Below are 27,995 nucleotides of genomic sequence, written 5' to 3'. Positions count from 1 at the left end.
GTTTTTGTTGTTGTTGTGAAGTTGGAGCTCACTGGTTTTCAGAGCAGAGGTGTTTCTGGTTAGATAGCAGCCCTGCTCTTCTTTCATTCAGCCTTTTCTCTCTCTCTCTCTCTCTTTTTGTTTTTCTTTTTTTTTGCTTCTTGGGGATCAGACAGATTGGAGCTGACAGAGGAGCAGAGTGTAAACATCACTGGCACAGTCATGAGATATGCATTAGCTAACCGCTGCTTGTGTGGAATGGAGGCACAGGCCATGAATGAGAACTCACCACGCATGCAAGACTGGGCCGTTACATTGCAGACGAAGCATGATAAGGCCAAGAAGAACAATACTGATACATCCAGCTCTCCCCTCCTACTACCTACTACATTTCCCAGCACCCCTTCCCCCTGTCTCTTCTTTAATCGAAGCCAAAATCAAAAACGATTTGGTCTTCGAAGATGGCGATGAGCAGCATGATGGCGAACCCGGTCAGCATGCCCAGGTTCTGCAGGACAAAGTGTCCCAGCTGGCAGCGCTTGTGGTCCTCGCTGTCCCCGTGAAGCATTTCTGGCAGCTATGAAAGAAACAGAGTGACCAGTTGGGATTAGAAAGACTCTTCCTGGAAATTAGCTTTGCAGATTAGTGAGCTGTGGACGAGAGCAGTGACTGCCCGTGTGGGAGACGAACGAGTGGAAGTTAAGCTGATATTGTTTAGGGGACAATTATCACCGCAGGGCTGTGGAGCGCCTCGTGCCAACTTACCATATCCACCAGAGCCACGTAGAGGAACATGCCAGCTGTGATGGCGAAGATCCAGCTGGTGACATTGTGCGTGTACTGGCCCACAGCTGTGCCAATCACCATGCCGACGTAGGCCATGAGGGCGGACAGCAGATTGTAGACAATGGCCTGCTTCACCGACATCCCCGCTTTCAGCAGCACCGCAAAGTCACCTGTGAGCCACGAGAGACTTGATTCAAAAACGTATTTTCTGACACATAAATCCCAACATGCAACAGTCACACGCTGCTCGCCGATCCGTTTCATGTGTTCAAGTCGTCGATCATGTTGAAACATTGTTGACACCGTGTGTTTTTAAAAATCATACAATCTCCGGGTTTCATGTTTGTCAAATCCAGGAAATCAAAGACGCCTGCTGTCCAGTCCCGTGTGTCCTTCACTTAACGTTACGTCATAACATCCATGAGCGACACGAGCTCACAGTCAAACTTTAAGGCTGCTACAATGAGCAGGAACGTTTTAAAGACACTGTCGTCTGTCGTTTTCTACTTGTTTTTATTGAGGGTCCTGATCATGATATCGATGTGTAATTATCCCCATCGTTAATTCTTCAATGATTGCTGGGATTATTTCATGTTTGATTTGGACAGAGACCAGGAGTTAGTCTCTTATGAATCAAACACATGATATCATCCAGCGTTAGCTTCCTCGGCCATGGAAGGTGAACAGGTGCTGGTGTGTGTGTGTGTGTGTGTATATAAACAGTGTGAGTGTGTGTGAGTGTGTGTGTGTACTGACAGCAGAGTGACATGAGCTGTGCTGCTTAGAAACACTGTTTTACTCTTCTTTGACAAACTCCCTCCGTGTACCTGTCTCCACTATCTGTCTCCAAATAGATGCCAAACAGATCCGGAGCCTCTCTTTCTAAGAAACCGTCTTTAACTGGCTGCTCAAACGCTCCTGATTACAGATGCATGCCGCAGCCTCTTTACCCTCTTCAATCATTGCCGGGGCCGAACGCGGGAAGAGGCCCAAGTCTCAGCGGAAACGCCCTGGATTTGGAGAGAGAGATGAATACAGAGGAAGGGGGTGGCCTACATTTCCTGCACCGTGTAACAAGCGGCCTCTTTTCCTCACTAATTACCACAACGAATATATTACCACTCCGCTCTCATCCATCAATCAAACGGGCGAGAAGTTAAAGAGAGACAGTCCGCACACGCCTCACTTCAATGGTCTTGTTTTTTTTTTTTCCTTCCCCCCTCTTCAACTTTCTCTTTGGCGTTTCCTGTCTCCCCAGTTCCAATCCATCAGGCACTCCGAAACGCCCGCTGCTGCCTCATCTACTGCAATTAACACACCCATCACTGCCAATTAGCTTCACTCTGGGTGGTTAAAGAACCCTCATAATCATCATCTTTGCCATCCAGCTGCTGTGAGGGGGCCGGCTTTTGTTTTGAGGAGGAGCTGAGAGGTGCACTGCTGGGTGTGTCTGACGAGCAGCTAAAGAGCGCACGGCGAACAGGAAGTGTAAAATGACATCAGGAGAGGTCGATCTTTTAAATGTTGCTGCTTGAGAAGAAAGTTGTGCTGCTGTTAAGCATCTGGAAAGTCAAGTACAACAGATGCAAAAAAAGAGTGAAAGGATGGAAAACGATAAAGAAGGACAGCTCTCAGCTGTCTTCTTGTACGTGTTCAAAGATCTTCTGCCACTTAAAACAGCTAATTGCCAACGATCACAGGCTTTTGAATTCAAAGAGTTTGTCCCGCTTCCTCAAAAAGAATCACAACAATAAGAGGACCTGATGGTTTGGTAAGTCAACACCAGGGGGAGCAGGCAGACAAACGGTTCACACTCGGCAGTAATTGACACGAGTCGATTCATCAAGCCCACAAGCGAGGCGTGGAGAGCGCACCGTGACGAGACACATCATTAGTACTGATCTGCTCCGGATGGCCCCGTTGTCTGTGTTTTTCGCCCCACCTCGTCCTCGCACCACAAACACACGGGAGGAGGAGAGCACTGGAGTAATGAAAAAGAAAGTGAACAGAAACACTATTCGGAAACAAAAGCGTTCACTGTTTGCTGAATGCGACTGAATCAGAAGAGTCCTCGGAGGGAAGCCATTTGAATGCAAATGAAGACGGCGGCAGCTGCAGCAGCGTTTTTTGAGTCTTGACTGTACTGAACAATGAGCGCCAGGCACGCTACATCATCCTCGCTGACACACACACACACAGACGAGCCATCGGGCTGCTGTCACACAGAAGACATTAATCTGGAAAAAAGAACATTTTCCTGGAGTGAAAAGAAGAGGGATGATTATTGACAGCGCTGAGTTTTTAACAAGTTCCGAGGGGCCGAGGGTCGTGAGAATAAAGTTTCACTTCCAGTGAGGAGGGGAGGGTGGATGTTCTGCGTGAGGCAGGTTTAGACAATGCTGATCATTATGTGAGCTAAGTGCAAGGCCTTGACAAGAAGCAGCTTTGTTCTACGCGTTGAGTCAATGAAGTGTGCGGGGTCGAGTGTGTGATGAGTAAATGAGTGTTTTTTTTGTTGACACTTTCTCGGTGCACTCCACTTACCGAGCTCGTGAGGTAATTCATGGCAGAAAACAGCCACTGATGTACTGATGCCTCCCGTCATGTTTGCACTGAACGCTGCGCCTGCACAGACAACGAGTTCAGGACACGTCAGGGAGAACAGGTTTGACATGTGGGGGAAAGAAATACAAAAAAAAAAAAAAAAACAAGACGATAGATAAATGTGAAACCTGAGCCAGCAGACAATTCGCTCAGCTCCGTTCAAACGTCCTACCTGTGGACGTGCCGACTTCAGGTGTGTGAACGTTACTCATCTTTGCCATCAGGGCACGAGACAACAAGCTTCTTATTTCTGTGTCTTGATTGGTTGAATAATGTTTGACTCTTAAGATTCAAGTAGTTATTTTGACTCAGTCATAATAAATTCAGTTTTGTTTTGTTTTTTAGGTTGGGACTTAGAAAAACATTCTGTCACTTTGTAATGAAGTGTAGGTTATTAAATCAGTGAAGTCTGCTGAGTCGTATCATGGGATGGACGGCTGAGTCTGCTCAGTTGCTTTAGCGTCGATACAGGAAATGAAACCAGGAAAGACGTGCCGTTTCATTTCCTGTTCACACAAACATTAGTCGGTGACCACACACAACATTTCCAGAGTCATTCACTAAATGTCTCTTACCTATAGCCAAACCGTCACTGAAGTTATGCATGCCGTCACCCATGATGACCATCCAGGCAATGCTGGCGATACCGGCGTCCTTCATCTCCTGGTCTGAGTGACAGTTTCCTCCGTGGGAGTGACCGTGTCCGTGCGAGTGGCCGTGCTTCTTCACCTTGCGTCCGTTCTCCTTTCTGGGTGACTGCGGCTCTTGTTGGGCGATTTGGGGGGCCAGGGGCGTCCTGGTGGTGGGCGAGTCGGGGGGCTGGAGCTCTGTGAGCTGTGTGTCGTTGTGACCGTTGTCGCAGGAGATGACTGTGACGTCGCGGTCTGAAAACGACAGCGGAGTTAGAAGTGATCCGAGGTTAAACGCTGCTCTGAACAGGAAGTGGCTGACATACGTCTTACCTTCACTCATGGGCTTCAGGTGCAGCCACTCTGCATCCGAGCGCCGGTTTAACTTGTGATCCGACAACTTCCTGCCAATCTTGCCCTCATCCATCATCTTCTTGCCCTGTGAGCAGAAAAACAAAACTTTTCAGGCTTTTCACAGATATCTTACATTCAAATACTAGCAGGTCTTAAGAAATAAATCTGACAACACAGAGAAAAGCGACTGCTCATGACAATGTGACGCTCATCGTGCCTCGTCTACTGCTCCAGCCGGGTCATGATCGTCTCACCTTGTGGTCTTTGTAGTGCTTAAACATGCCGATACAATGCTCAATGATGAAGAGGAGGTAGATGCCGGCCAGCGCAGTGAGCCCTTTCCACACTCCATCAAATTCAGCCATCAGATCAGCGCTCTGGCTCGCCGCGCGCCGACCGTGCTCGTGGTCATGTTGCCCTTGAGACTGCGCAAAGAGAAGCAGATCAGAGGATGAAGCGAGAGAAGGATGGAGGAGGATTTCACATTCATCAGTACATAGATTTTATTTCACAGAGCCACACAGATAGAATCCCTGTGATTGTTAGAGAACAGGGTGATAAATGAAGCTTACTTTGTGAATGTGATTGGCTGAAGATTGATCTCAGGGTGTTATGAATTTACTGACAACCCGTCAGAGGAAGAGGGACTATGAGGTGTCAGTATGACTGAGAATCCCCAGAAGGGGGTCAGCGGTCAGTCTGACAGAAGACTTTGACTCTGACATGGAAAACGTTTCACCGAGCTTCAAAATGCTGGTTCTAATCTTAAAAACAAAGTGGTTGATGAGTTGTTTCCTGACGTCTGGAGCGCCGCCCACATGCCTGTTATTGATCCGGTGGTTATATTACAGTTTAACCTGCTGCAGCCAACATACAACCTTCTATAACGCTTCTCGACGTAACATGTGCAAACAGTTCCACGTTACATAAAGCTGTCTGTCCTTCAACAGGAGCTACAAGCTGCGTTACAAACAGACACTTAACCACTGAATTCATCAATGTTGGTTTAAAATGTTGTGTTTAACACACATTTTTTTATCTTGAAAGTTGCTGCGGCCAGTGCGACCTGTATACCAGTATAAAATGTTGACACACGGCGTCGTTACTGCGGGTGCAGCTGCCACCGTCACTCACTGTGAACGACCTAAAAATATTAGATTTTTATTTACTAAAGGAGTTACTGCAGTCCAATCTCATTTTGAGGGATTCTTAATTCAAGTTATAACAGATCATTTAGCTTTTAATGCTTTTTGTCGCGATGACGACGAGGGGACTCAGTAGTACTAGTTGTAAAAGTTTGACTCCACAGTCCAGATTCTGTGGCGTACTCACATGCGGCAGCAGGTGGAGGAGCGCGTCTCCACTGAGCGTGCCCACCGCCAGCGCCACCAGGAAGGTGAGCAGGAACTTGAAGCAGGACTGGTTGAGGATGGGAACCAGCACCACTCCAAGCAGAGAAAGCAGGCTGATGATGGTGATGGACACAAAGCCCGAGAGCCACACCCACACTGCAGAGAGAGAGGGAGAGGGAGAGACAGAGACAGAGACAGAGACAGAGAGAGAGAGAGAGAGAGAGAGAGAGAGAGAGAGAGAGAGAGAGAGAGAGAGGTGGAGAATGATCAAACAGCAGTATTCCCTCAACACACTGCTAGTTATCTAAACAACATTTCTAACAAAAACAAAAAACAAACAGAGCATGTTTGATTGAGCTTCATTGCTAAAGTCAATGGCTACTTTAATTAAAAGAGAAACTAACATCTATCCACAGCTTCATCGTTTGGCTGCAGGCTGAGAGTTTTTTTTTTTCCCTCTTGCATGTGCATGCTAAGAAAACCATCCTCGTGAGGTTTTCCATCCGCGTGTCCTTGTGATGACACGAGACGCCTCCAGCATTAAATGTGAAGTGACATTTCAGCAGACTTTCCCTCGCCTCCTTTTTCATTCAGACGTAAACACATGAAACAGGAGAGGAAAAGTCAGAAAGGTACACTATCACTCAAACTGTCAGTCCACCCGTCAAGCCCGCGACGTTGACTCCAAACAGAGCGAGGCCGAGGACGAAAAAACAGAGGACGAAATGTTTCAGGTCGTGAGAAATTCAGCGTCACGCTGAAGTTGGTGGTGTGTTTGCGTAAGTGGTCATGGGTGTGATTCACTGCTGATTCAGGATGTTTGTGTAATGCAGGTCGCATAACTGGCGTTAGAGAGCAAGATCAAAAACAAACAGAAGCACTTCAGCGTCTAGCACGACAGCTTCTTCAACATCAGGCTTCAAAAATCTGAACATTTTGAGACATTTTTCTCCTGGTCAAATATTTATTTATGACTTAAAACCAACATGTTTTCTCTGCCAGCCGTTAAGCGCAGCCAGAGTTTGATTCATAGAAACAAAAGAAGCAAAGCTGCCACAAAGCCGGAGGGTAAAACTGACTAATAACAGTAAAATCAGGCTGGCAGACACGCTTCCTCTTCACGTCTAATCGGCCCCAGGTGGTCCCGCTTGTGAAGAGATGATGTGAAACACGTCTTATGCCTGACAGAGGGCTCTTTAGAGAGACTGAATCAAGCTGTTACTGTCCCATTACCCAGCTGCAGGATTAGAAACATGACCGAAAAGAGCCTCTCACCAGGACGCTGGAAACAGCAGGCTGGAGTTCCTCCTGGGGGAATGTTTACAGTGCAGGGGACGGCCCTGATGTGACACAAACACTCATGATCCCTGCTTTACCTGGGGGGTAAAGTAATGGACAAATATAAAGGCCCTTGGTGTTTTGCTGTGGACGATGGTAGCTGCTGCTCGTGTTTACTTGGGATGAGGCCTGCTGAGGATGGACGTAAGCGTCAACATTAGTTGTGTTTCTCCAATCAAGTTTCATGCTCACGTTGTTTTGCATCCTTTCACTCCTTGGACTGAAGAATGAGTGACTTTGTGAAGGTTTCTTTCAGGCTCTTTGCTCCTACATCATACAAAGTGGAACAACATACACGTGTGACTTGTAGCTCTCCGTGTGCCTCCCTGAAGAATCCACCAACTACACAGTTTGAGACAGGAAGCTCGACGACATGCTAATAAATGAACAAGTTGTAATGTTGATGTGCTGACACTAAAGAAACGCATCTAATACTTGACACCTTTTAAAAGTCGACTCAGTCGACTCATCAGTCTCTTCTGCAGCTCTTATGTGTTTTTCATGATCCTCATCGCCACAAAGGAGACGCTGGACATCTCCTCATAAATGAAAGTGTCCTTAATAACACCTTGCTTTCTCGTTTTTATTGTTACTATTTTGTACGCCTCACAAAAGTGAAGACGCCACAGTCAGCTGCTTTCCTATTTGTCACGTGAAGCGGAACATCGTGTAACCCTGAGAGGCCACTGTGCATCAGCCTGCAGTACATCACTGCAGGTCCATCACACTCCTGAAGCTCATTGTCTTCTCTCTGTCATTACCCTCATGCAGGTGTAGTTTTTAGTGTACCTGTGTGTGTGTGTGTGTGTGTGTGTGTGTGTGTGTGTGTGTGTGTGTGTGTGTGTGTGTGTGTGATTAGACAGGGAGGCGTGCTGAAGGGTTGTGGCGAGGTGAAAGCAGTCAGTGATTGGAGAACAAAGTAGAGGAGAAGGAGACCCACCGGTCTGTGTCTTCTCTCCAATTATGCGTCTCCTGTGAGCCATGGCTCAGAGAAAAAATGGCCCAGGGTGTCGCTTAAACTGTCCTAATTGGCACAACACAAAAAGAGAGGGGTGTTGGGACCAAAAAGAAGAAACCGCACATTTTCCCAGCTCCCCCACGGATGCTGGCGGGAGGCAAATGAGAGGTAGCTTCACGGCGTGTGGCGATGCCGATGGTTGAGTCTTGGTGCACTGCTGCAGACAGTCTTGTGCGTCTAGTTTCTTCACTAATGAGAAGTCAGCTCTGCCCTTTTGACTTGTTCATGCTGCTCTTCTTGCCGGCGTTACCGGTTTTATGACTGTTTTCAGTGGGGGCACACTGCGGCCGAAGGCACGTGACGTGTAGGTGTCTCGAGAGGGGAGCGTGCATTTAATGATTAAAAGTTTAAGAGTGCGACCAGTGTGGGAACACTTCCCATCTCACAGCTGGACTCCTGCTGCTGTGACAGCTTCTTTCTGTCCTAAAGTCCAGATTAATAATTACTTTGAGGCTAGAATCATTTTAATAAACTTTTTTTTTTTTAGATCAGTCCTAGAAAAAAACAATCAACTTCTTTTGTTAATGAATGATGCGGACAGAACAGAGAACGTGAGACCTAAGAAGTGCTCCAGATGTGAATGCAGTGTCACTGCTTTAAAAGTTCCACTTTACATTTGAACACAAACACAGCAGAGAGTTCAGTGTTCATGAAGTGAGAGGACTGCTCGCGGTTTGATCTAAAGCGTCCGTGCTTTTATGATCTTCAGATCACGACCTGTAACTCATTAACTTCAAACACTGTGATTTTACGGTTTGCATTCTCATAAACTTAGAAACACTGTGCTGTCCCAGAGCAGGGCTTAACATTGACCTTCATTCTTTATCTCTTTCTGGGTTTTCACTCTCTGTGTTTATAATTAACTCGGGGATTTGAAAGGCAAACTGAGAGGAGAGGCATCATTAACAGAAAAAAAGAAGCTATTTTCATCCAACGATATCTGCACAAAAAAAGTCCCTTTTTAGCAAATTTAAAAACACACACACATGAGAGGACCCCTCTTTAGCTGCCATGGCAACCAGAATTGTTAATTAGAAGGTCATACATTGTGTCACAGACATGAACCATGAGCACTGCTTTGGAGTGTCAATCACAAAATGTACTCCTGATGTCCTCTCATGCAGACTTTAACTTCATCACTCTCTGCTGACATTTACACACTAAGCTTAGCTCTCTTTACACACCTTCACTCCCACTGATGGATATTATATTAATAAGCATCGCTCGTAATATCTTCAAAAATAATGACCTTGTTCTCAGTCATGTTTTTTAGATCTTAATTGTTGTGGTTAGATGATATACACTATTTGATTTAAGGCTAACTTTATTTATATTTATAGTTTTCATACAAGTGCAAGAGCAACAGTTTGATATTATCTGTCATTGTAATGACAATGAGAAAAGATGGAGCAGACATCGGTGGGCACACTGACTGGTACAAACACTGGTCTATCTGAATGACAATCACTAACATTTGACATGCTTATATTAAACAGATTATTGTGGCTCCTTATTTTTTCTGTCTTTGGGCTGGCTGTGGCTCACTCTACATGTGGGTGTGTAATAAAGGTAGTTCAGAGTTTGGGTTTGTTGACGTGTGTGTGTGTGTGTGTGTGTGTGTGTGTGTGTGTGTGTGTGTGTGTGTGTGTGTGTGTGTGTGTGTGTGTGTGTGTGTGTGTGTGTGTGTGTGTGTGTGTGTGTGTGTGTGTGTGTGTGTGTGTGTGTGTGTGTGTGTGTGTGTGTGTGTGATTTATCGTTTGTTTCCATTGAGGCATTTTAAGCGTGGATGCACTTACCGGAATTTTCAGTCTCAAGACCTTTCTTCTTCCCATCCATCTGGTGGCGGATGCAGACCCGACTGTCTATCTGGTAGAGCAGGGCAGGACACAGGTAGGTGAACTGGCTCGGGGAGATGGGCGAGTCTGGATTCAGGCCGTAGTAGCTCAGGAGCTGAGTCAGGTTTAAACACTGGAAGGGAAAAGAACGTATGCAAGCATGAGTGAAAGGAAGCAGCATGATGCCACTTACTATCTGCAGGCTATGAGGTCAAACCAGTCCTACCTCCCCGTGCTGGTGAGGCGTCCCTCCTGCATCGCCAGACGAGCCTGGGCCAGGCACAGTGGGCTCTGCATGACCTCCTGGTGCTTCTCTTTTTCTTTTATGAAAATGGCTGTGACCATGGCCGTGGCCGTGATCGTGATCGTGGCCGTGATCGTGGCCGTGATCGTGGCCGTGCTGATGATCATGAGACAATGAAGTGTCTTTGTGTTCTCCGAGCTGTCCTCGCGCCCTGGTTGGTTTCCTCGGCTCCCTTGTCTGGCTCTCTGTGGTGGCAGAAGGGAGCGGGGACGGCTGCTGCGCCTGGTTGCTCGGTGAAGAACCTGTCGGCGCTCCGTGTCCGTGGTTATCTTTATGATCACTGTGATCGTGGTCGCTGTGGTCATGACCGTCGTGAGGTTGAGAGGACACGTCTTTGCCATCAGAATGTGCGTGTCCCTGCGCTTTCTCATGATTGTGATCACTGTGGTCATGATCGATTTGAGCGTGATCACCGTGCGGGTGAGAAGACAAGTTCTTTTGATTCGACTGGACAGGAACCTTTTCATGTTTGTGTTCTTTGTCATGGTTGTGAGCACTGTGGTCATGATCGCTATGGTCGTGGTTGCTATGGTGTTGATCTGTGTGTGGTTGAGAAGACAAGTCCTTACTGTTGTGCCCAGTGTTGTGCTCGTGTTCATGATCGCCGTGTTCATGGTCACTGTGATCGTGAGTGCTGTGGTCATGATCTTTGGGAGGTTGAGTCGACTGGTCCTTGTGGGTGGAATGTACCTGCTGATGTTTGTGATCTTTTTCATGGTCATGATCGTGGTCATGGTCGTGGTCGTGGTCATGTGTGACCTTCACATTTCCATCAGAATGTTTATGGTCCCTGTCCTCTGCGTTAGCATGATCGTGGCTATGATCATGATCATGGTTGTGATCATGTTTCTGCACGGGTCCTGTTCTTGCATCAGGAGCAGGACTGAGAGCGGTGGGGTGATAGCTGCACTCTGTGGGAACCTGTTCCATGTGCGGATGGTGAGAACGACTCTGTCCCTTCTTCGCGTCCAGTAGATCGAGGTGAGCAACGTGGTCGTGGCCAAGCTTATCGTGATCCAGACCTACCACCTTCACTTCTCCGAGACCCAAGCTTAACAGCAGACTCTGAAATCCCTGGTAGTCTAGCCTGCCTTTGTTGCCATAGCGCCTGAACAGCGTCTGGATGTAGAACTGCTGCTCCTCCTCCGGAGTGTGTCCATGATGAGTGTTTGCCTCGGGAGGGGGAGTAGCTCCTTTCACGTATGGAGCGTTAGAGATCTGCAGGTCATTGTGGGCGTGGTCGGCGTGTTGATGTCCACCGTGCTGGTGGCCGTGCCCTTCTCCATTGCAGCGGCTGTACGAATGGAAGAGGAAGGTGAGCACACACAGGAAACAGAACTTGGTGTGCACGTGGACTCGCATTGTCCTCCGACTTCTTTCCCCTGCCAAAACAGAAAGGTGGCAAAATCAGAAATTGACAATCAAGTGAAATGTGTCTGACTGAATGTTACTTTGAGATGATTGATTTAAGTGATGCTAGTAGAACATGTAGGGCCTGATGGAAGGGTGGCACAGATGTGAGTACTTAGTACCAAAGTAAAGCTTGTTCAGGGAAAAGACTGATAACTGACACAAACTGGTTGGGCCAGGTTTCATGTAAACACAGACACTCTGAGCTGTGCACATTTGATATGCATCACTTTGTGAGTCTAAACGTGAAACTCTTTACTTACTTACTTTCCAGAAACGGTTGAGATTTTACTTGTCTTACACAACTGAAACCGCTGTATCATGTTATTGTTAAAGTGTCTGTATACTGAAAGGATTATTATCAATGAAAGTACAATTTGATATCTTTAAAGATATACTATAGCTGTTAAACTCCAAAGCTTGAGGTGCAAAGAAAGAAGTTATAATCGATGGCTAAGTCTCACATTGTGAAACCAAACTGATTCAGTCCTTTTTATTTAGCCGTGTCCATATACTGGTGGACATTATTTTGTAATTTTGCAGAATACCGTAAATTCCGGACTATAAGCCGCTACTTTTTTCTCACACTTCGAGCACTGCGGCTTCTACTCCGGTGCGGCTAATGCATGGATTTTTTATGGGGGACAATGAGCTTCTGCCGCAAAAACATTTGACTTCGTCACGTCGGATCTTAATATCAGTCATTTTGCGCTTCATGCACGCACCCTCATCATGGAAAACACACGGAGAAATACATATGATGCAGCTTTCAAGTTAAAGGCGATCGACCTGGCTGTCAAAGAAGCTAACAGAGCTGCTGCACGTTAAGATGACACTGACAGCGACAACAGAGACTGAGGAAGTGAGTAATGAAGTCATTCTGAGGCAGTGAATGGATGGACTTTTTCTTGTGAAATATATTACGGTCATCTTTTTCATCAGCCGTGTTACAGACACCGTCGGCTAGGCTTCGTATTGTAACGGTTCATGTTGTAAAGTCAGTAGTTGATAATGTGTTCATAATTCCGATTATGTGGAGAGTCAGTGAATGCACCAGCGAGAACGTGTTGAGTGGCTGTATGAGAGAACGCTGGGGGAGAGAGTTGGATTGTTACGGCAAGTTATGTGTTGCTCTCTGCTGTAAACGGCGTGGTCACGGCTGACAGTGATCGGGTTATTAAAAGTTATTATTTGAACGCTCTCGTCGTCCTTTAACGTCCGTACGGACGCTACAGTATTTGCGGATGTTACCGGTAGCCTACGTCTGTGTAAATAGCTCTTGTTATAGCGTGGACACCTGCGGCTTATAATCAAGTGCGGCTTATATATGTACAAATACATTTATTTACTTATTTTTAGCCGGTGCGGCTTATATCCAGGTGCGCTCAATAGTACGGAATTTACGGTAGTTTATTTTCAGTCAAAAACAATGAAGGACAAATAAACATTCTCTATAAACTTTAAAAAAAAAAAAAGTATAATCTAACAATACAGTGATTAAATCAGCTGAATGATATTTCATGTGAAAATAAGAAACACTAGAAAAATAAACCTGAGTGACGCAGAAAACTCAAAATGCTAACATTGTAACATCAGGTTGAAGCATCCCGGCCTCATGGAGTGATCAACAGTGGTGCTAAAAATCCTGATCAGACTTTTACAGACTCGACAACTCGCAGTGAAACAACAGCTCAATCATAATTATACTACTCGCCTGCACATCATTCATAACCACTACATTTAAAGCACCTTAGCAGCTACTTTCAGCGCAGCATAACAGACCCGGGAACTGAATCCAGGACTTTCATAGTGCACAATAAACTCTCCACAGAGGATTGTTCAACAAATCACTTGTTTTCCCCGACTCTTGAAAGCCTGAAGCAGCAATATCATTCCAGTCAAATGATCCTCATAAGATGTCTTGTAAAGCCTGTGGGGGGGTCGATGAGTGAGGGGAGGGGGTGGGGCTGAGGTTGAAGTGGAGCAAAGAGAGGTCAGATGAAGAATAGTGAATAATGGTAAGATGGCACACAGCGGAGACCAAACACACACAAGCCGCCTTTTGCAGCAGCCAGCTTGTTAGCGGAGTTTGTACTCAGTTTACAGCATCAGCAACTTGAGGGAATACATTTATTTTGCTCAGACAACACATGCTGGGTTAAATGTTACAAATAAAGCGGCTGATAGATCCTCCGCACAGTTGTCAAGGCTAGCAACAACAGCTTGAACACTGTAGGCAACAACAACAACAACAATAGCAACTACAGCAGTGAAAGATCACAGTGGAACTACATTGACTTCTTCTCGGATCACATGAAGAATAGCAAAACAAAAACTGAGAGGAGTATACACAACATAAGTCAAAGATGACTCAGATAACATTACACAAGAGCCCCAGTTTAAAACATGAAGGTGGAACGTTTGGCAATGGGCTGCCTTTTTATTTTATTTTTATTTAGTAGAGTGACAAAGCAACAATCTACGCCTTAAAATCCTCCATAAATGATGTGCATCTCTTGCTCTAAAATGTGCCATTTAACACAAACACGTGAAAACACTCGACTTAAATCAAAACCCTTAATCGTCCAGCAGACAACATCAGCTGATCACACTTTAAGACTTCCTACTCCTCATACCAAGAGATCAATACCTTTTGGAAAAGTCTTTTATCAACCACTTAATCAATGGAAGTAAATATAGGTAGCGTCTTATAATCATTTCCTGTTGAAATGTGGACAAGCGTTTCAGCTTTAGATTTTGGTGATTAAGCATGTTGTGCTTTTTAAAAACAAAAACACAGCACATTTTAAAATCATGCTGAATGATATAAACAACTAACCCCCAACTTCTCTCAGATATCTATCAGCCTCAGATATTGAAGGACGAGCTACTCACCACTTCGAGCTCCTGACTGAGCAGAGTGTGAAATGTAATTTGGTTGAAGAGCGAATGACGGCGTCTCAATTGCAGGCTGAAGACATTAAGTGTGGTTACAAGCCTACTTCACGGCTCTTCACAACACACACTTTATAAACATGAGACAGCAGTGACCTATGAACCTCCCAGCAGATAGGTTGAGGCAAAACCAGGACCTACTTTAAGAGCACACCCTCTGAGCAGCAACAGAGCCGGCTGTGTTTCACTGATTACAGTCTTTGTTGTCCTCGGCCTTTCAGAGGAACGTGATGAACTCTACTTCATAAAACAGTTTGAATGTGTGCTGCAAAACTAACAGTCATAGTCACATTTTATTTTTGAAATGTTTAAGGGAAATCCTGGTGTAGATATTCTTCTTCTTCTCAGTTTTTATATTTTGTACATTTTTAGTTCTTTTCCACTTTTGTGTGGACAAGTGTGTCCACAGTGTGTTTGATGTCCTGCTGCCACAATTTCCCAGCTTGGGATCAATAAAGTACATCTATCTGTCTATATCTGTGCATCTGTGTTTCTATTGGTTGAAGTATCTTTGAGACGTTGTGATGCATTGGCGGCCCCTGTAGACGACTTAGAGATCCCATGTTGTGAACATCTGTTTATTTGTTAAAAAAACCTGATATTCTTGAAGAAAACAGGACTCACAGTAATATTTAATGTTTGTATTGATGGTTATGTGTGATTATAATAAGTGACATTTTCCCCTCTGTAAACTTTAACACTGTTAGCACAAGTCGTTAAGGATTAGGATCCTAGTAATGTAATTTTTTTAATGAGAAAGCTGGCCTTAATATTCACTGGTTTTACAGTTGCTATGTCTTCGTGGTAGTAAGAACAAAAGAGATTAAAAATCACATCTATATTTTTTACACTTTGCGCCTGGCTTCTAAGCCACCCTGCTGAGCTTTGTTTCCTGCTTCTTGAACAACATCCCTCAAGCTGCTTTGAAGGACTTTAGACGGACACATTTTCTAATGGGTTTAAAAACTTGTGCATAGAACAAAGAAAAAGGGAATAGAACAGAAATATGGATTAAGAGGACAGCTGCCATTAACGGACGTGGCTGATAGTATCCGATCCATCTGAGCAAGCAGGGTAGGTGTCTGGAAGTAAGGCGTGTCTTCTCCTCGCCACCAGCTTAAACAGTTACCATTTTGGCCTGGTAGGATTGGTAACCAGACCCAACAGACTCTGGATGTAACAGTTATGACTCCTGTTGAATCACGTTTGTTCTTTTAATACAGGTGCCTGAATAACCAAAGTTTAACGAGTCACTCCCTGCTAAGCGCTGAGGCTAGCTCTGTAACTCAGCAGAAGAGATTTAGCCAGTCTCACAGATAGATCCTGAAGTACGTACTAACTCAAAAATAGACTTTGAATCTATGGATCCAGAATCGTCTTGAACTGAAAATGGATGCTGGAACGACTCGTGACTTCAAGAAACAGATCAAACAGTGAGATTCCCAGCCCTAGTTGTTAAAGTAATCATGACAGCACTAAAGATTAATCCAATCAGTGTCCACTGAAACACATTCACTTGTTAACTCACCGTGATACCTTTCTTCCTGCTTGGCCCCCAGTCCTGATGCTATGGTTTGGGGAGGGGGGGGAGGGTTAAACTCTTCTTAAACAGGTACTCTGAAAAAACATCAGAGAAGATACAAGTTTAATTCAGACTGATCTTTCATCTTATTTCACTTCAAGCAGGCACAATACAATGACATGACAAAAGGTTCCCTGTAGCAGGGTTGTACAGGCATAGAGGACGTGACATAGGCCCTTAAGCTGCTTCATATGACTCTCATACGACCTCACATATCCCCCTTCTTCTTATTATTATGATGTCTGATAATTATAGAAGTATCAGGCTTCTGTCTGCAGGAACAAGGAGAAAGTCCTCTTCTCATTCATAAGAACTTTGGTTTTCTTTTCCATTCTTAAAGGTCTTTGATGGACCAAAAAAAAAAACATTTTTAGAGCATTACAGTTTCCGTGAATGATTTTGTTCACTATAATGTAGTATGAGCAGTGGTGACCTGAGTATTGTTCATGGAAAGTGAAGTACAGTGAAGCGGATCTTCACTCAGTGAATAGTTTGTTCAACTCAAAAGAAGCTTCAAGAATTTAAATTTAAACGTCAACAAAACTTTACTGATGACTTACTGACATCAGTAAGTAACTTAAGTTAATAAAACTTAGGTGAAAGTTAAATTCCCATTTCATCAGTCAGATGCAACAGAACAGTAGCTGTAAGGCATGCACGCCTCTAACTCTCAAAGCTGCAGCAACTCCTGACTGTCAGCCGGCCCAGACCCGAGCTGACCCCTGATTCTGCAGCTTTTTCATCTGGCGCTACGAGCTCTATGAACCCTTAAATGTGCCTGTTTCACACAGAGCTTACTGCTGTACTGTATATTCTGTCATTTACTTGAAAGTCAAATAAATGTTCCAACAATGGCAATGTAAATTTTGTGTTTCAAAACCAAGAAGCTGCTGTTTTTGACTCTTTAAAAAAAGAAAAGGCTGAGACTGAGGCCTTGTCCAGAATTGTAAAAAAAAGAATTATGAGTGAGCGGTCTCACTTGATACTCCACTTTTTTTAAAACTGGTTGGAACACATTTGTTGTTTGAAGAGGAAACGGCCTCTAAACAATCTTTAAAACAACACATTTCAAAGAGTTGTGAATTACGTTAATGAGCATGATCCAACAAACATGGTGAGAGTGAGCGGACATAAAGCCTGACGCTCAGTCATCGGCGAGCCTCGACTGAGAGCGACCCCAGCCAGAGAAAGTCGTCTGAAAGTGAGGACGAATGTAAAGAACAGGCTGTAAAGGACGGAGGTGACACGCTTCCTGCAGACTGCTATTACACTGAGACATTTTAAATGCTGTTATATGGATATTTTCACATTGCTTGCCTTTACATTTTCACAGCTCTCTTATCGTCTCATTTTTCATACAATTTTAAATCAATGTGAAAAGTTGATTGTGTCTGTTCTTAGTCCGTTTCCCCTCCATCTGTTGGTTCTCAATGAATCCCCGCTGACCAGTCACATCAAAAACCCTTCACGCTCGTCACCCTGACAGAACTCGTAAAACAGGAACTGATGCAATCAGTTGAGTGATACTGATCAATCAGAGGTATTTGAAAGGCCTCTACATGTCGGGAGCTTACATTCTTCCTCCTTCCTGCAGAAAAGGTGACTGAAGAGAAGATGTCATTATGCTATCAGTCAGACGAGGTAACCCAATCAATGACTGTGTAAATGATGTGACAAATTCCACCACATATTACACACTGCTACGGCAGCATGATCAAAGTCAGTGTGGAAAACAACAACACTCTCCTACAATAGTTTGAGATCAAGGCAAACTCTGCTTGACTCATGAACACGTTACGATGAGAGGACGTAAGGGTTCTGGTTCCTCGTCGTGCGTGGAGGCTTCTTCGAGCTGGCAGAGTTTGCGGTTCCCTCGATGTGGGAGATAAGGATTGTTAAATCCTCGTCTTGGAGGAGATTCCCTGCAGACGGCCATCTCTGTAGCACAGAGCGATAGAGCGGCAGACAGACTTGAGTCAATGAGCAAAACTTAAACCAGTCCAGGACCAACACTGCTCACATTTTGTACACTTGAAGTGGTCACTTCCTCAGTGAGCTTGCAAACTTTATTTTTCGGGCCTTAAGCTGCTTCATATGATTCTCACACGACCTCACAAATCTTTCTCGTGTCATTATCAGGCTTCTGTCTGCAGGAACAAGGAGAAAGTCCTCTTCTCATTCATAAGAACTTTGTTTTTCTTTTCCATTCTTAAAGGTCTTCGATGGACCTTTTTGTTCATGGAATGTGAAGTACAGTGAAGTGGATCTTCACTCAGTGAATAATTCGTTCAACTCAAAAGAAGCTTCAAGAATTTAAAAATTTAAAAGTCAACAAAACTTTACTGATGACTTACTGTATCCCAATAAAACTTAGGTGAAAGTTAAATTCCCATTTCATCAGTCAGATGCAGCAGAACAGTAGCTGTAAGGCATGCACGCCTCTAACTCTCAAAGCTGCAGCAACTCCTGACTGTCAGCCGGCCCAGACCCGAGCTGACCCCTGATTCTGCAGCTTTTTCATCTGGCGCTACGGGCTCTATGAACCCTTAAATGTGCCTGTTTCACACAGAGCTTACTGCTGTACTGTATATTGTGTCATTTACTTTAAAGTCAAATAAATGTTCCAACAATGGCAATGTAAATTTTGTGTCAATTGACATGGAATATTAACTTCTTGATGTTTGATGGTTTGATCATGACTGAAACAGCGTGTAAAAGAGGAGGGGCCAAACCTCATGAAATAAAGCAAAAAAAAAAAGTGCTGCAGTGCAATTTTGTGGGGTTTGAATCATCATTGCTCCCTGTGTAACGCCCTATTGTGTAAAAGTGGTGATTCTTCTGCAATGCCTGATTTGTGCAAGTAAAGGAGGACGTCGGTTGCAACATGAATTCAACTGCGAGCAGGTGGGGAACGTTAGAGAGCAACAATCTGCTGATGAAACACAAATATCAGAAAAGATACAGACCTTCACTGGAGGAGTAACAGACTGTCAGCTGTCTTCAGGGTTTTTGAAACAATCATTCACCAGTGGTGAAGATGCACAGCTTACACATTAGCAGCACTGGCAGACAGAACGTCAGATCATTACGTCCACAAGAACCATCGACAACTACACGCCAACTCTTCTTCACAGACATAGCACTTAGTCATGACATGGCCAACCGTCCCCTACGTCACCACTTAAAGGAAATAACAATGCTTCAGGTGGTCAACAAGCACTCCGAGTTGATCTGTGGAATTTGTCAGAAGCTCTGTGGTCGGTCCCCTGCATGTTTCCTGACTCATGCTCCTGTTGTACTCACGGTTGTGTGGAAGCCTTAATCTTTCCCCAGCCGACGTGATGACAGAGGTCTGAGTAGTTTCCCACCACTAAGCATGAACTGAGACGACTAATTAATGTCTGGGAGAAGGTCGTCCTTTCGCAGTGCAAAACACATTTTCAGCTTCTCTGAACAAGCTACAATGTCGTTGTGATCTTCTTAACTCGACTCTGTTATTAAAGGAGGTGTTTTGTGTAAACAGTGCTGACACACCGTGTTCTTCAGAAAACACCATCAGGTTCAAATAAAGCAGATCACAAGTCGCTGAACATCTCAAGGTGTCAAACACAACATCCAATAGTACACACAGATAAGGTTTTTGTAGGTTTAGTGAGCTGAGTCATTTTGGCAACGTCACAAATAGAAGTTGCTTTATTTAGTCCTGAAACAAGGAGCTGCGAGAGGGTGCAGACGCAGGTGCGTGACTGATGCTCTGTGGCCTGGAAGGATGTTCATCAAAGTGTAAAAGAGCAAAAGACCGCAAGGCTCGACTCCACACGACACGTCCGCCGAGCAATCAACAATCACGTCAAAGAAACAGAGTGATGCTTACCTTGAGTGACAAATATCCCTTAAAGGGCCGGACTTCAGACCACACCAATACAAAATGTTCACGCCAGCACCGACATGAGTAACAGGTTGAACGTTATTGAGGCTAATGAGTCCAGTGACTTAACACATTTATACAGGGAGAAGGGGAGGCACGTGTGTTCCTGCATGTTTGAGCATTAAGGGAGCTGAGTCTAGGACCAAGCACCTGACCACCTACCCATGGTGAGCTCACGTGACTGACAGAATGCGTTTGTGTAGCAGAAAGTCAAGGCTAAAACATGACAGTCTGTTTCGGCTGCATACAAACATTACTTTTTTATTTTACATTAAATGGAAGTTAAATTCCACTAGTCAGAAAAGATAAAAGTGTCGGGGTCAGATGGAGGCTGTTTTTTTGTTTCCACTTCTTAAAGCTTAAAGGAAACCAAAATAAAGAAGAAGCTTCCTTGCTGTAAAAGTGTGTCTTCTTCTCTTGCATTAATTGTTTCTTTTTTTTCACCTGGGTGTTTCTGTACAAGCAGGTCCTACTCTTTCAGAGTCAAAGAATGTTTTTTTTAATTTATTTTTTTGAGCCTTCGGTCATTGTTCACGTCAAACACTACAAGTGTACAGTTGCTAAGACAATTCAGTGTTTTGTCATAATTTAAATCAAAAGTACAAAAGAAGACAGATACATGTCGCTGTATCCTCTCTATTTATCAAAACAGTGACATAACCTGGCTGGGTCAGTGAAACCATTTCAAGCTGGTCTCCCCATGTTTGCACTGAACTGGATAAACCCATATCATCTCCTGCAAGTTACGCCTCACAGTAAAGAGGTTTGTACCTTCTATAAGTTTAGGTTATAGCTACAACTTGTTTGGTGCAAATGTTTAAATAGCAAAGCTTAAAACGCTCCGTCATCATGAAAATCAGCATCAGAAAGAGCCGGTGTGGGACAGGTGCTACATGTGAAGAAGATAGTTGACATAGTGAGCACTTAAACAAATAGACAAAGTCCTTATTATGGAACCTGCAGCTGGCACCTTCCCTGAGGGTTTGTACTTTGCTGTTACATCATTTATTAAGCACACCTACAACTTGTGTTTCAAATAACATCACAACATCGCTCACAAGGATTATTGTCAACAGGATAAGCATATCTACATTGTTTTAAGTTAGGAGCATTGAAGTGTTAGCTGCTGCAGAAGTTTTTACAGTCCACATTTCACAACAACGCCAGGCGAGTAAAATCCAGCATTTAAGACGCACCTTGTATTTAATGGAATGGCAGAGATGAAAGTTGAAACGTTCATTTAGTCTCGTTTGTTTTCCCTTTCGGGAGTTGTCACTCCTACTAGCGACAGTACGTCGTTGAGCTGCAGAGAAAGCTGTGAAGCAGAGGCGCTGCCCGACCCCGCTGCTCACTCTTTAACTGTGATACAGGACTCTTTCAATCAAAAGAGCACATGACAAATTTATATTACAGAACAATATGCCCCCGTTTTCTGTAAATGCACCTTGTGAATAAGTCCTGTTAGAGACCCCTGCTTTAGGTTAATAAGTCCTTTTAAAGAGCACTCTTACCTGTATGCCCCCCGAGGACACTGGTGGAAAACCAAGAGACAAATGTATGCAAAGAATCTGTTTAGCTCAGCATCAGACATAGTTGATTAAATATTTATGAAGGTCTCAACACTCTCTGGCTCGTGGGAGACTTCGACACCTTTTTCCCTCGATTTCTTTGAAGTCGCCAAGAACTTCAGGTAGTTTATCTTGTGTCATTCCAAATAAAAAGAAACAATTGAAACATTTGTTATGTTCAGGCTCATTTTTAGCAGCAGCTTTTAAAGACTTGTCCTCAATGTTCCTGGAATACAAGACAATATCAGGATATTTTAACAAATACTCTGTCCCAACGCTGGATTCTTTTTGGTGCTGTGTTTGCTTCTTTATAGTTTCTGATCTAAAATAAGGCAGAAAACCTTCCACAGTCTTCTTTAAACACATTTATGTTTGATATGAATGCTCAGTTCACTGTAAAACACCAAGCAGACTAACTTAACACTTCCTCTGTATGTGTGAGGGTTTGATAAGCATCAATTCTCAATCAGTGCCCTGCATCATAATCCTATTATAATACATTCTTGATGGGATGTAAATCTTATGAACATACCACATTTAAACAGGAACATGGGCATACAAAAGGACACATTTGTTTCTATAGCACCGTGTGTGTGTTTTCAAATACACAATGACACAAAAGACGTCTGCAGGTTTTCCTTAAGCTATACTTTGCAGCTGTACGCTGTAATCATAAATAATTACTGGTATGTAGAGATGTAAATGATATTTTTTTGTGCTGTTTAACCCTGAAGAGTGTATGTCATTTTAGTGTTAGCGATCATATAATATCATGTTTGGTATTTTTTCTGTTGCTGCAATGAGGTCTTTTCATTGAGTGCAAAAATTGCTTCCTTAAATCACTGAACAATTCATCTGAAAGCGTGTGAGGGGGAAATAAGTGGTCTAATCACACTGCCAATATCATATTTGTAGCTTTATCACATGGAAATATTAAGTGTGTAAAGCTCCTCGAGTGAAAGGGATTGACACATAAAAAGCTTCTGTGCAAATATTTATGGGCCTTAATAGAAGAAGCTTTGCAGCTTCTGTTATGTGAGATGACGTAAACTTGTTAGCTGCGGGACCTGACTTAACCCAGACTAATTTACAGCTGCAGAAATTAATGTATACTTGGAACAGCTTTTCTTACTTTGTTTTCAAACTAAATTCTGTTAAATTTTATACAAATATCCAACAGACAGCAAAACTTTAACATAATTTATGGGCAACCAAACATAACTTAATGTTACATTACTTTAGGGATAACAAACAATTTTTGGAAGTTGTTGTGCATGTTTTCATGTAAAAAAAAAAGAAAAGAAGAAGGACAATAGAGCTAAAACTACTTTGTTTTACGGTGTGATCTTTGCTTTATGTCTGATCAGGATATAAACAATCACACTCTGTAAAAAAATAATGTTATAACAGTCATCATAAAGATAGGACGGACATGTGACACACGTTTCTCCCTGAGCACACAGGCAGCGTTTTTCTGCCCAGATAAAAAAAAAATGGTCGGTGGACACACAGGGACTAATGTGTTAAAATATTAGAAAACTTACATTCTCGGGTTCTGACAAGTTGACAAATCAACCATATATGACATGTTATGAGGTATTTGAGTTGTTGATTCAGGTTTGATACGTTTCCCTCAAAATATATAATCAGTTTACTTACTGTACTGTGGCTGTCACATAACATTGCTGTGCAACAGTGCAAGTTTAATGGACAGGTACAGTGTGGAATAAAATAACATGAATGTAAATCTTTAAAGATTGTTTTTGTTGTTGTTGCAACACAAAGTACTTGTGACAGCTGTAAAACGTGTTGTGCATACTCCCAATATCTTACACCTGCAGCTTGTGTTTTTTTCATGACACACTGCAAAGACATCCTCTGCATTAAGCTTTTTTATTACTAACACGTGAAACACAAGCATATACTGCAACAACTCTATGACTTGATTCAAATAAGGCGCGTGGATGAAGCGATTTCATTCATAAATATTCACCGGGGTGCACACGTCTCAGAGGCTGCTGAAGCCATGCGGTGGTCGAGACTGAGCAGTGATAGTCTGCTTCAAACCTGCACGTGGTGTGCATATAGCAGCACTGCGCGAGCTCGCTACTATTACTGAGACGTGCCCAAAGCCCAGCTGCGTTTCACTTCAAACAAACGTGTTAATAAACACCACACAGCACCCTCCTGTTAACCAGAGCGACCCGACACACAGCTTCACAGCAAACCAGCCTGTTTGTTTAGTCCTATCAAACCAGCTAATGCTAACACTAGCAACACAACGAAGGCATCATTCCACCAGCTAACATTAGCTAGCAGAGGAGTCACAGGAAATTAGCTCTCACAGCCCCATAAAGAGCCGCGACTATATGTCTGTGTGTGGAAATCATCCACCAATGTTCACGGCGGTGGTTTATAAACATCTACGCGACTAGGCAAACACCGCTCGGGTCCATGTTGTGGGAGTGAATGATAACAAATGGGTTTTTATATAGTTACCTCACTCGAGTGCCGTGTGCATCTCCTCTCCGCTCGGTACCAAAATGTGAAAAAAAGACGTCTGGTTTACGTCAAGGCACGAGACCAGTAATTCACCAACGGCTCCTTGCGTAGTTTACGTAGAAACCTGTCAGTGGCAGAACAGCAGTCTGCGCCTTCTGCGTACTGCTGAAAAGACAGCGCTGACGTTTCTCTCCGCGGGATTGTGTGAGAGGTGTCATTTGACTGACTCCCCAGAGAACAAAGCACATTAACACACCCTCTAAATTTATACTCTGAGCTCATCATGACAGTTTAGCAGGATAGAGTCATTTCCCATGTCCTGACACTAAACTTTGCCTTCTTTAGTCATGCTATTATAAAGGCATCGATATCATAGAAGATATTATGGGTGTTTTATTTAACTTTTTACTGATCTAGACAAGGGTTTATCTAAAAGTATATCGTGGAAAAACACTAATAAGGGTATAAGTAGGACTATTTTAAAAAAAAAGTGTAGGCCTATTGAAAGTAAAATAAAGCAACACAGGCTACCACATGATGAGTATGCAAAACCAAAATAGAGAAGAAACACTGCAGCCCACTAAGGAAAAGGTTAACACTTGTTGTCGAAACATATTCTTCAAACAGGCCGCTTAGAAACAGGAAAAAAACCACACACACACATACACACACATATATATATATATATATATATATATATATATATATATATATATTTTTTTTTTTTTTTTTTTTTTTTTTTTTCCAGGAACATTGAGGACAAGACAAAGAAGCAAAAAAAATATGTAGGTCTACTGCAGTCCATGAAAAACAAAGAAATATATGGAAGAGATTAATCCTTATATAGGCTATTTGAAATCAGCTCACTTAATTTCCCATTCCTCTGCATGCCACGGCATGACAATTCAAAGTCTTTAAAAGTGTAATCAAACCAAACCTAAGGTCACAGACATAATCTAGAGTTTCTAGGAATTTCCGAGATACAAATTCCTTTTGGAATAAATCTTGGGATCAGTTAAAGAAACCATATGTGTTGTAGTAAATGTCTGTAGAGTACCGTAGCTTCAGCAGGAGTGGCCTGCGGTGCAGTTCTGGAAGTTGTTGTCTTTTATCTACATGAAACAAAAACACACTTTCTGCCTTTTCTTAGTCAAGAAGGCACCAACTTCAAAATGTATTTCACATTTCTACAAAATATACAGTTTGACCCAATGTCAATACAGATTCTTGTTTCAACAGGTGAAGTATCCCTTTAAGTGCTGTTAATGCTTAATCAACAAGAAGAAAAAGTATTTCAAATATTTTAAAAAAGCACAATGATAACAACACCCTTAATCTACGGCTAGTGTAAATGAACAACAGTGACATTGAGGGGTGAAATCTTCAACTAAAACATGAGGTAATATAGCAGTTTTCTGATGTTGGATGGGTGGAATTATTTTAACTCATGGAAAATGACAGCAGGATTACAAATTAGTTATCATACATTTCTGTAACCTATCAAGGAGAACACACCACTTGTTATGATTTGGGTTTTTGTTAGTGTGTGCACTTTTGTTGTTTGCTTTCCCTGTTTGTCTTCTCCTCCTGTGTGCTCCCCTTCCCCTTGATTACAATTTGTTTCAGCTGCACAACCAGGTGTCACTCATTCCACGTCTCGTCAACTCCTCCTCTTAAGCCGGCTCTCCACATGCACCCGGCGCCAGAGTATTGTCAACCCTCCGTGCTCCCAGTCCAGACCTACCTGCCCCTTCGTGTCCTGTCGTCTCATCGTGTTCACTTGGATTTCACCTCACGCGTGCTGGATTAGGGTTTTTTGAGAGTCACTTGGATTATTGTCTACACTACGCACCTGAGCTTGGACTCTTGCTCATTATTGTCACCAGTGTCACTTTCCCTATTTATAATAAATTGTTGTTGTTACCTGATCCTTGGTCTCGCGCTTGGGTTCTATTCTGGTTCCGTAACACCACTGGCCCTAAAAACCTCTGCTCATCTTCATCATCCAAGTTATCCCTTCTTTCACAGCAACACAGTATTTTACAGACACCTTTACACATACCAGGAGCTAGGTGTAAGATTTAAGTTATAACTCATGCCAACCGAGGAACTATCTCATCAGGTGCAACACCTTAAATGTTAGTAGCTGTCAAAAGTATGAACACAAATTCAAGAATACTTTTAAATTTAGGCAAAGCTGCTGCATCCCAGTCCAGTTGAAATGTTGAGCAGGATGGGTTCCTTTTAAAAAACAAAACAAAGGAAGTTTAGATTTCAGATTGTAATTTGTCATCATTTTTTTTAACCATTAACAGGCTCTGTCGTCGTGATAACGTTCCATATACGTAACTTTTATTTATCACACTTAATGCATTTTTCAAGGCGTAAATGAACATAATTTAAATACAGAGCATCAATACAGTGCACGATAGTAAGTTCAAAGTGCATTATGACACATCGTGGGTCAGTTCAACTCTGCTTTGATGAAACCATTAACATAACTGTACAAGAACAACACATTATTCTAGTACAGAAGCATAAGCAGTGAGCCTGAAGGGTTTACTATCCTTGTGCAGATTTCACCTCTGATCTCTCTGCTTGGCCTTATATTCACACATTTACTCTGAACCTTTATTCAGAATAGTAAACATCCATAATTTTATTTGCAGTGCTCCAAGCAATCCCACTTGATATGCTTTCAAATTATCTTGCCATAATGTGGTGGGGTTAGAGAAACAGCTATCAACCACTAACCTTCAGTGTCTGTGTGTAGGTCTTAGTTTGTTTGTGTGTGCGTAGGTGAGTCTGAGGCACTCTCTGTGGACACTCAGTTAATTTTTGTCGGCCTTGCACCAGATGGGTCCACTTCCCTGCTCCTTCCCATCACAGGTTTCCCCTCTCTTGTCGGCTGTCTCTCCTGATCACAGAGAGATTAATGTCAAGTGATTGGCAGACATGTTCTCACTTAGCACTCCGGTCATGATGCCCCGGGGTCTCTGCTAGTCGTAAAGCAGTGGTGGAAGTGCCATTGTGGCTTTCACTGTCATTTAGCCAGAACCCAGACACAGCAGAAGGAGGGTGAAAAGTGCCAAACGGCTGCATTGAATTATGAGCCCTACTCAGCCCCGGCCGTATATACAACCCAGCACGGGGAGCCGTTTCCTGCTGAAATGCCTCTTGCTGCAGATCACTGAGGTAATATTTCCTGCACTGCAACTAGAGTGGTTATGGTCCGCAGGCAATCTCAACTGACGCAGCTTTTGCCTTCGGACGACTTGCATGAAAGACGAGGCATCGGCATGCCGTGAAATTACCTTTTTTATCACACCATGGTTAAAAAGGTGAGGTGATTTTTAATGAGGACAACAAGTATAACTTTTCACAGCAGCCTGAACAGCTATCATGTGCATAATTACAGACACAAGTGAAATAGTTCATTCGAGTCATATAACCTATTATAAACTTATATTACCACACTCAAATTAAGGTCGTCGATCTTGTGTCCTTCCCTTCCCTGTGTGTGTGTGTGTGTGTGTGTGTGTGTGTGTGTGTGTATGTGTGTGTGTGTGTGTGTGCGTGTGTGTGTGTGTGCATGCGTGCGTGCGTGTGTTGCTTGCTGACATTTTGCTGATACAGAGCAATATTGGCACCCCAGCAGACTCGCTGGTGCTTGGTCCTGGAGGGCAGCCAAAGACAGAAAGAAATAGAGGGAACAAGAAAGAGAGAGAGATGGAGAGAGAGAAAGAGAGACATGGCAAGTGACAAGTTTTAAATATCAGCTCATTAGCCACCTGTAAACCATCTAATGAGCGCTCATGGATTTTTCATTCCCTTTAATTGGTTGGAGGTAT

At 43.4% G+C, this 27,995-nt stretch overlaps 1 protein-coding gene across 1 annotated transcript; it reads right to left on the bottom strand.

Annotated features, from left to right (window-relative positions):
* Positions 1-21: 21 nt before the first annotated feature.
* On the bottom strand, positions 22-24,357 carry slc39a10 (solute carrier family 39 member 10). The gene is made up of 11 exons (XM_079358473.1): positions 24,142-24,357; positions 16,093-16,181; positions 10,122-11,581; positions 9,857-10,028; positions 5,685-5,860; positions 4,607-4,777; positions 4,332-4,437; positions 3,945-4,253; positions 3,310-3,390; positions 745-935; positions 22-556 (listed from the first exon to the last, which is right to left on the bottom strand). The coding sequence occupies exons 3-11, from the start codon at positions 11,559-11,561 to the stop codon at positions 401-403; spliced, it is 2,802 nt and encodes a 933-aa protein (XP_079214599.1). The 5' UTR covers positions 11,562-11,581; positions 16,093-16,181; positions 24,142-24,357; the 3' UTR covers positions 22-400.
* Positions 24,358-27,995: the final 3,638 nt, after the last annotated feature.

This window comes from Symphodus melops, assembly GCF_947650265.1.
Source record: "Symphodus melops genome assembly, chromosome: 12".
Classification (NCBI taxonomy): Eukaryota; Metazoa; Chordata; class Actinopteri; order Labriformes; family Labridae; genus Symphodus; species Symphodus melops.
Note: the sequence above shows the minus strand (reverse complement) of the source record. Positions and strands in the feature narration are given on the sequence as shown.